The 9,649-nt window shown below is 40.1% G+C and overlaps 2 protein-coding genes across 2 annotated transcripts; one reads left to right on the plus strand and one right to left on the minus strand.

Moving 5' to 3' along the window:
• Positions 1–91: 91 nt before the first annotated feature.
• tmem238a (transmembrane protein 238a) lies at positions 92–2,826 on the minus strand. The gene is made up of 3 exons (XM_070922288.1): positions 2,762–2,826; positions 1,302–1,459; positions 92–539 (listed from the first exon to the last, which is right to left on the minus strand). Exons 2-3 carry the CDS (start codon positions 1,450–1,452, stop codon positions 376–378), a joined length of 315 nt encoding a protein of 104 aa, XP_070778389.1. The 5' UTR covers positions 1,453–1,459; positions 2,762–2,826; the 3' UTR covers positions 92–375.
• Positions 2,827–3,259: 433 nt separating this feature from the next.
• On the plus strand, positions 3,260–7,296 carry LOC139299428 (coiled-coil domain-containing protein 106-like). Its single transcript, XM_070922332.1, has 7 exons — positions 3,260–3,299; positions 4,002–4,172; positions 4,412–4,603; positions 5,486–5,638; positions 5,752–5,952; positions 6,112–6,272; positions 7,141–7,296. Exons 1-7 carry the CDS (start codon positions 3,260–3,262, stop codon positions 7,294–7,296), a joined length of 1,074 nt encoding a protein of 357 aa, XP_070778433.1.
• Positions 7,297–9,649: the final 2,353 nt, after the last annotated feature.

Raw genomic sequence — 9,649 nt, forward strand, 5'->3', positions numbered from 1 at the left:
CATTTTTGTTGTTTGACTATTTATCATCTGTTTTTAATTACAACGTATGAACATCCATTATATATAAAGACTTAATCTTCAATTGTTGAAAATGAAATAAAAACATTTTGTTGTTTTTATAAAAAGGCTTTTATTGAAATCCAACATGAGACCACTGACAGACAGAATGACAGTCGCATCTAAACACTATAGAAAACAAAAACACGAATCATAACAAACATCAACAGCACGACTTTGTAACAGAACAGCAGATCTACAGTGTTTCTGACACTCGATGTATTTCAGTAGCACAGAGTTTAAGTCACCGCCTGTATCTCACACGAACACTGACACACGCAGACTTTTAAAATGAAATCCAGACTTCCTCCTCGCCGCTCAGCGTTGGCTCCTGTAGGTTCGCATCTTGCGGCTGAGGTTGCGAGCCAGCCGGTCGACGGCGCTGCCGATGTGTCCCAGCTCCTTCTTGGACGTCAGGCCGTCGATGTTTCCGCTGTACCACAGCACCCATCCGGCCAGAGACATCAGCACAAACAGAGCGCCTGCACACGTACAAACACATGTTCTGTAAATGAGTCTACAGACAGCTGGATAACATGACAAGCCCTGTTAAAAGATATTATATGATTATATAATATTATAATAAAAACTGAGTAAACTGAAGCAGCTTCATTAAAAAACTGTTCCAAAGACTTATTTTACTTGTTCTACTATTTCTGGTCTTTTTAAATCTGTGATTTTTTTTTTATCCTACTTGTTTTGATGTTTTCTCTTTCTTGTGTTTCTTATTTTATCTTCTTGTTGTTGATTTTGTTTTGCATGTCTTCACATTATCCTGGAAAACCTGTAAACACTAATATAAAGTGCACAACTTTTTACTTTTTTTATGTTTGGTGAATGAAATGTGTTTAAAGATGTGCAATGTCACCGTTAAGGCGAGTGAATATATCATACATACATTATTATTATTTTCTTGTTTTAGTACATTGATATAGTTGCTAAATGCTTGGTTTTTTTGTGTTATCTCTATTTCAAATTGAAATGCTCGACCAAATAAAGCTACTCACAAAAATGTCTGAGATATACTTTCCACTACTAATGAATTATCACGCAGCTGATACTGAAGTCACCATAAATCCTCCAGATGAACCAATGAGGAACATACTTCCTCATCCTCCAAAAGGTTGAATGTGTGAATGTCTTCTTCTCTACTTTTATCTGCTTCCTCTTTTCATTTGTAACTCATCATGTCTGTTTCATATCATCTAGCCACTACTGTTGAGATTGGGACAGTTATTTCATACCAGTATAGACCAGTAAGTCTCCAAAGTCCTGTCCTTTGATCTCCAGGGGGGCGAAGACTCCCATCAGCAGAGCAGCTCCTCCCAGTAAATCCATCAACACAGCAAAGGCCAGAGCCAGTTTACAGTGGGAGAGGCCGTCGCACAGGGCCATAATCAAACTGGGAAGGAGGGAAGAAGAGAAGGACGACTCTTATTACACAAAAACACAAGTTTTATATGGCCGATATAAACTTATCAAAACATCATAAAAGTGCCGATTTCATGTTGTAACTATGATGTTGATTTTATCAGCTCAGTATATAAAATCTGCAATAAACTTAAAGAGCTGCTAATGCAGGTGTTTACGTGTCCATCGGATCTAAATGTGTACGTTTACTCTCATGCAGAATAAAATTCAGTTTAAAAGATGATGTTTGAGACACACTGTTGGATAAAAGATCACAAAAAAGCATCTAGAATTGCCAAAATATTATATATATATATAATACAAATCATCTCTGAGTGATACTGAGACTTTATTATCAAGCTGATCTCAGACAGTAATAATATTGATTTATCAGCAGCACAGAAACTGATCAAAAAAAAAATCAATTTATCAGTTTAACTAGTTTTAGTTTTACTTATTCCTTTAAAAACAGGTTGATGAGTTAAAAACTAGAACCATCAGTGACATCAGCATTAAACCACTTCAAAAAATGTTGTATAAGATTAGTTGTTAAAATAAAACTGCTCCTGTAGCTCAAGATTGTCATCAAATCTGAAACTAGTTGATCAGCCTATTGACAGAAAACGAATGGATTAAACTATTTTGATCATTGTTTAAGTTATTTTAACATTTCATGCTTGCAGATAAAATATTTCAACATTTAACATTTTTACAAACCAAACAATCAATCGATTAATGGAGAAAATAATCAGCAGATGAGATCAGATCAATAAAATCCATAATAATCTCATGATATAATAACAGTAGAACAGTCACGGGGGACATTTTTTCTGCACTGACTACTTTAAGTACATTTCCTGACTATACTCACATGCTTTTACTTAAGCAACGTGTTCAATACAGGACTTTTAGAGTATTTCTAGTATTTCTAGTGTGGTATTAGTACTTTGTGAAGGATCTGAATACTTCCTCCCCCACAGACTCATTGTTCGGCCTCCATGTTTTTCAGGTGTGACATGATTCAGTCAGGACTTCATCGCCTCTGTACGTTTTCAAAACAAAACAAAACAAAACAAAACAAAGCTCGATGTGGATTTCACTGCGCAGACTTTCAGACTGGACCATCTCAAAGTGATTTCTCATCCAGCTTCATGAAGACAGTCTCAGTCTCTGCAGGGAGCCCCCGCAGACCCGGACCCGCACAGGTGAGCCTGTTTCTGACAGACAGGACTTCCACGTATTCTGTAATAAAGAACACTGAAGTGAAAAAACACTGAATTTGACTTTGACTCACTTGTTGTTCGTCCAGCTGCACAGAAGCTTGATCTGCTGAAGTTTGCTTCTACTTCCGCCTTCACCTTCCTCACTGTTCTCCACCCACCTGAGCACCGCCCTCAGGTGACATGTTTCCGGTGGGATTTTGGACGCGTTCCAATTCTTCTCTCGACCCTGCGACCTTCTGGTGAGAGACGGCCTGAAACACTTCCGCCAGGTGTGTCTCCGCCCGGCAGGGACGCGTCTCCGCGGGCCTCGTTAGTTCTGAAGGTGTCGGAGCGTTTGGACGGAGCAGAAGCGGGTGAAGCAACACGAGCGTTGTGCGCATGTGCGAGCCCACCAGACCTGAGCGCGTGCACCTGTTGGAGCCACTTATAATCAGGTAACTGCTGCGGAAGATGCGGTCGCCCGGCCGCAGAGCAGCAGGTGTGCGTGGCGTCGGGCTGTATTACAGAAGTATAACTAACAGTGAACGACTGAAGACAAATCACGACACGTGGATCATCTGTTTTCAGACATGAACCCTCCAGCCAGCAGGGACCACACCAGCCCGCCAGGTACCAGCTGCTGAGAGACCCAGTGTTTAAATAACCTGGAAACCAAATGTTTGTCCATGCTGGTCTTTAACGGCTTCCTGACGTTTTGTGTTCTGATATAAAAAGGTTTGCAGGTCCGGATCAACTAATCACTCTGCTTTTAAAGTGCCTCCTAAACGTCATTGATACTGATGAAGCCAATGGGTTTTGAGGCAACGTTTTTATGCCCTAATATCTCATTTAGTTTGTTTTAATGTTGACATCTTGTTTTCTATGTTATGACTGTTTTACTGATGTTCTCTTTTTTTATTGCCTATTTTATGTGAAGCGTAAGAACTGCAAGTTCTAACTTTATAAACTTTTATTGGAGTTGGAACAAGTAGTCAGTCAGCAGTAATCCATCTACAACACTTTTGATTGAGTTATCAAGCCGAAATACTAAACGTAGTCTGGTTCCAGCTCATCAGATGTGAGGGTTTTCTACTTCACTCAGTTTTAAATCATTGCAAACTGAATATCGGTGGGTTTCAGACTGTTAGCTGTAGTTTTATGTGCTTATTTTAAAGTTTTTATAGGGTTTCCTCTGGGAAGGTGGACCGCCACACAGATTCTGACACGTCTTGTCTTATGATCACTTAAACTAGTAGATGACTAAACAACAGACAGACAGGTTGAGGAGGTGGTCTTTGTTTCTTCACCAAATCTTCTGTTGTCTTGTGTCAGAGCACTATGTGCCCCAATCATCATCATCATCATCAGCAGCAGCAGCAGCAGGAGGAGGAGGAGGAGGAGGAGGGTTGTATCTGGATGCCTATGAGGTCTCTTTTCCCCTGGAGGAGAGTATCGAGAGACCACCTGCATATCACCTGAACCAGGGTCAGCAGATGATGGACGGTACGCCTCATCTACTACACATGACCAGCTGTTGTGAGCACTCTGTCCAAGTTCTGGGTGTGAAGGGAAAGTTTTTTATGCAGCTCTCGTGAAGACTAGGAACTGAAGAAGCAGGGCCTATATGTTTCTGTCTAAACTGGATCCTCATGTGAGGGACTGTGTCCTGCAACATGCCTGAGTCTGTACATCTTGTATTTATGGTAGATCTGTTTAAAGTCTCCCCTCTCCTCCTCCTGCAGAGCATATGGTGCAGGAGCCTCCTCACTCTCAGTACAGCCCTTTCATCCTGGTCTCTAACCTGCGAGCTCACCTGTACGTCGCTCTGGAGAAGAACGCCTGGCTGCAGAAGCGCATCGAGGAGCTGGAGGAGGAGCGCAACTTCCTGCGCTGTCAGCTGGACCGCTTCATCGTCAGCATGAGGAGTCCGGAGGGTGAGGCGTCCGGAAAACACACCCGTCATGTTTGGTCGTCCCGCCTACCTCATTCAATAAGTGAACATGATCATGGATTTCTCCAAAGCCACATAAGGCACGATAAAAAGATTCACTCGTAGTATAAGTGTGTAATATACTGGTTTAACATCGGCAACAGAGCGATAATAGAGGAGTGAGGATGAAAAGGAATGAATCTCTGTGGGGAGATCTACAATATACATCGAAACAGTATCGAGACAGCGTATCAAAACTAATGAAGCCGTGAACTAAACTGTAAACTACAGTGGTGGAAATATTCAAATCCTTTATTTAAATCAACAAAAGATTATAACAATAATAGACAGAAAGTCCTGCATTCAGAAGTCAAAGGTAAAACTGGCATTTTGAAGAATGGTCTCTTTTTAACTGGTGAATTATTGACTCACTAAGATGTAATCGGTAATCTTCTACTGCTGCTACTATTCACTACTAACTACAGCCACCAGTTCGTGAAAAGCACAATGTTTCCTCTGAAATTTAGTGGAGCAAAAGCATAAATTCTTACGTTAAATAGAAATACTCTAGTAGAGTTCCAGACGTAGCCTTTACTGCGTTAACAGTGTGAAATGAGTTCAGTAGAGTTTAAATGATTTACTTCAGATATGAATGTGAAACGCTCAATAAAACAGAAATAATATATATTTACTCTTAAAAATGACGGTGAACTGTAAAACAAAAAAGCAGAAATTAAAACCAGTATGTGGACTACACCGGCGTATGAATCCACCAAAATCAAACGTGTATTCAGTTTTTTTTGCTCATCATTTGATATTTTTGTGTTTATTTTGACCCCTTGAGTTTCCCCGGACCTCACAACAGTGTAATTTTAACTGCATACAGTGAGCGAGTGGTGTGGAGACTCCCAGCGTGGTGTGAAGGTCCAGCCTGCCAGCTCTCCCTCTCCTCCGTCCCCTATGACCACCAGGTCTGGAATGACCCTCAAACGCCTCCAGGGACCAGGACCTCGGACCCGCCGCAGCACGGCCATCCCTGGTGAGCAAACGACTGGCACACAAATTCAATAAACAGTTACGTTGTGGTGTTAGAAATATTTCACTTTGTTGAAGTGCTTCTTTGCTTTTCTGCTCGACTTTCCACGGCCGCAGTTAAGCAGGAGTTTCATCTGGAGGAGGATAAATACTACACCGAGGACGAGTACGTGGAGGAAGAGGAGGAGGACGAGGAGGACGAGGACTCGTCGGTGGAGAAGGGGTCGAAGAAGAAGGGCAGGGGGCGAGCCAACGGAGAGCCGAGGATGAAGATGAGGAGGATCTTCAGGATCACCCACGGGAGGGAGAGACAGAGAGGTGAGGCTCAGGAAACAGCAGCACACCTCCCAAACATCTGGTGATACTCCACGTTACAGTATTTGTCCTGCTGTAGGCAAACGAGCAGATTTCAAAACTGATTAAAGTCCATTCAACCCTCCATTTCTCTCTCTCCTCTCTTCCTGCTGCCTCCCTCAGTTAAAGACCCCGACGGGGTTTTGATCCGTTATAAGAAGATCCTGACCACCTACCAGCGGGTGAGGAGCATGTCCCGAGCCTTCCAGATCCACGGAGTCGACCGAAACACCATGGCCTCCACCTCCCCCATCGCCGAGCTGCTGCTGGTGGCTCCAGAGAAGGTCTGAACTGTTTGTGCTGCTAGTAAAACAATGAGTGACACGAGAGATTAAGATTGGTGATCATTACAAGGCTGAAATTAACGATTATTAGCGATTAATCTGCTGATTATTGTCACGATCGTTTGATGAATCGTTTTGTCAATAAAATGTCAAAGAAATTGTTTATTCTTTTGTTTAACCAACAGTCTAAAACCCAAAGACGCTTCATTTACTCAGCAGTGAATTCTCACATTTAAGAAGCTGGAACCAGCAAACGTTTTACATTGTCGCTTGAAAAATGACTGAAACGATTTATCAAATAATCAGTTAATCGAGTAATTGTTGCAGCTCTAGATCATTATAAAGCCAGCAAAAGGAATTGTTATTATTGATCTTATTCTCATATGCCCATACATGTATGACATATATATATTATGTAATGATGAAGTATACTTTCTATTTGTTTTTATTTGTGGCTGCGGAGCAGATCCGGTACTCTGGTACTACTACTTTTGCTATGATGTAGGCATAAAGTTGTAAAGTTGATCCAGTGCTACAGATTTTATTTATTATTTCTTTTAAAAAGGGTTAAATGACTAATTTTGTCGCACAAAATGGTTACCAAACATGATCTACTGGGTCCATTTTCTGTGGACAAAATAAATGTAATGACAAATTCAGATTGATTCTGTTCAAGATTTCAGTAAAAAAAAACACATTTTAAGGGTCAGGGTTCGTTACCTAGTCTGTGTCTGTGGATTATTGTTGTGTGGCCTTATCGGTTCAGAGCGACAAAAGACTGAGGGATGCAAACTGTTGGGTACTCTCAAGAAACAGATTCCAGCGAACTGACCTGAAGTTTCCACATTAACAACCTGATGTCCTGCAGGTGGCAGAGGTCGGGGAGTTCGAGGCGTCCAAGGAGAAGCTCTTGGATTACGCCCGGCGGTGCTACAAGACCATGGACGACCAGACGCACGGCAAAGTCCAGACCATGAAGAAGACTCACAAGCTGCTGCCGATCTCCTACAGGTTCAGGAACTGAGAGGAGGTTTCTACACTAAACATGTCGAGTTTTCTTTTTTGCACTTCTTCATCTGAGAGAATGAGTTTAGTTTGAATACACTGAAGGATTTATGCCAACAAGCTATTTGATTTATATAAATATCTGTGATTTTTTTTTTTGTGTGCAGCTGTTATAGTTGGCAGGATTTTGCTTTTGGTTACTTTTTGCTTTTCCTCAGGAATGAAAATGAACTGATGTTATACATTAACCAGAAGATGCAGTAGGTTGTGTATCATAATGTCCTGTCCTGAAATCATTTCATAGAGCAGGTGTCGAAGTAGTCAGCGAGTAAATGCATCATTTTGGACAAAGACTGTTGACTGTGTAGCATATTTTGCTCTGGAAATATTTATTTAGTATTTACTGATCGTTTACTAAAAAGACGTTGGCTTTCACCTTTTGTTTTGTGTCAAAAGAAAGAGAAATATTTATGTTTTATATATTTTTTGACGGCATTTTGTAGTTTATAAGTTATTATTTTGTAAAATATGCACATTTAATATGTATCATTGAAAAATAATATTTGTTTGTTCATATATCTCATGCCTACGTTGTATTTTTTTAATTGTACTGGGAGGTATTAGAGGGTTTAAAGTGTCACATCATGCAAGAAAGTAAATGACTTTAAATGTAAGATTATTTGGGTTTTTCTTTTTTGTCAGGACACGATTTATGAGATGTTGATCGTGTGAAGAGTTAAATGAAAGGATTCAAATGAGAATATAATTCAGATTAATTAAGAGTGACATCGTCCTGAACACATATTTTTCATATTGAAGTAATCATTTAAAAGAAAAAAGTAATGAGACTGAAAAGAGGTTATTTATTATTATTATTATTATTATTAGATGTTATTTAACTGTAATACTGGTGTGTATTTTAAGTTATTATCATGTACTTTAAAGCAGCTTGCAGACTGCAGCGCCCTCCAGTGGAAGAAAGGAGTATTGCACAGGTCCACAGGTTATGATGAACTGCTGTGGTGCAGTGGTACTGTCACAGCTGGCAGTTTTAGCTTCATTATAGCTCTTAAATCCAAGTTCAATAAATAATGAAATGGCTGATATTGTACATTTTAAATACATTTATCTATTGTATTTTTTTATAGAGACAGATAGAGACAGTATAGACCATGTCCACATACCACCGAATCTATAGCCTAAGCTAGTTTGCATTACCTGTTCCTAAATGGGCCTTAATACAAATAGATTACACTCAACAAGAAAACACAAACAACGAGACAATAAAAAAACAAATTAAATGTTCAGATTACATGTGGACAAGTCTGTGTCTGATGTGAAACACCAGCAAAATACTTAAAGTAAATTTCCAATAGATACAGTCTATGGCCAAACATATGTAGACACCCGCTGTCCAGATTGAGAGTACTTTTGGTCTGGGACTGTTTTCCTGGTTTGGTCCCATTAAGGGAAATCTTCATGCTGCAGCATACAATCATATTTTAGACAATAGTGTGATTCCAACTTTATGTCTACAGTTTGTGTTTGTCCATTTCCTGCTTCAACATGACAACACCTTCGTGTACAAAGCCAGCTCCATAAAGAAACGGTTTTCCCAGTTTGGTGTGGAAGAACTGGACTGGTCTGCACAGAGCCGAGACCTCAACCCACATCCAACACTTTTGGGATGAACTGGAACGCCGACTGTGAGCCAGCCGGAGCACACAGGTCAAGTGTAAAGAAATGAGTCTCATGAATCATAATGAGGGTCAGAGACAGCAGAAGGGTCGATTATGAAACTTATTTTCTGAAATGACTCCATTATGTCACAACATGGGAATAATGACAGCAGTGCGAGAGGCACTGAAACATCACAGTGATGCTGACAATGTGTTTCTATAAGCATCAGGCCACAGAGTCAAAGTCAGAGGTCACTGGAGGCTGTGCAAGATGACTTGTACATTACCAGTGTAGGTACTTCTGGTGCATTTTCACCCTATAACATGTGAGGTTCAAATATAAAGAAAGGTTTAAAACATTAGAAATTAAAAAATCAGATTTAAATAGGTCAGTCCTCCTACACTAATCAGGGTGACAGGATTATCTACTGTAACCTCGAAAAAAGAGCAGTTATCTAACATTTTATTTGGTGAGAAAACCATCTTTTCCTTGTGGGCCTTGAACTCTGACCTCCTCATTCCTCATCCTTCATGTTTTTAAACACATCAAATCAATTTTTACATACAGAGCTCGTTGTGTTGTATTGCAATACAAAGATATGCAAAACAGAAAAAAACTTGGAAAATAATACCAGAGATTTAACATGTAACAGAATTACCATTGAGAATTGGAACAAATAATTCATCCATGTG

The sequence above is a fragment of the Enoplosus armatus genome, chromosome 16 (assembly GCF_043641665.1).
Source record: "Enoplosus armatus isolate fEnoArm2 chromosome 16, fEnoArm2.hap1, whole genome shotgun sequence".
NCBI lineage: Eukaryota > Metazoa > Chordata > Actinopteri > Centrarchiformes > Enoplosidae > Enoplosus > Enoplosus armatus.

Bases quoted from the DNA above. Each gene is read 5' to 3' on its own strand.
- tmem238a (XM_070922288.1), bottom strand. From the start codon at position 1,452: ATGGCCCTGTGCGACGGCCTCTCCCACTGTAAACTGGCTCTGGCCTTT. The intron at 540-1,301 runs GTATGAAATAAC...GTACGTGTGCAG, and splicing joins AGACTTACTGGTCTATACTG to GCGCTCTGTTTGTGCTGATG.
- LOC139299428 (XM_070922332.1), top strand. From the start codon at position 3,260: ATGAACCCTCCAGCCAGCAGGGACCACACCAGCCCGCCAG. The intron at 4,173-4,411 runs GTACGCCTCATC...CTCCTCCTGCAG, and splicing joins GGGTCAGCAGATGATGGACG to AGCATATGGTGCAGGAGCCT. The intron at 6,273-7,140 runs GTCTGAACTGTT...GATGTCCTGCAG, and splicing joins TGCTGGTGGCTCCAGAGAAG to GTGGCAGAGGTCGGGGAGTT.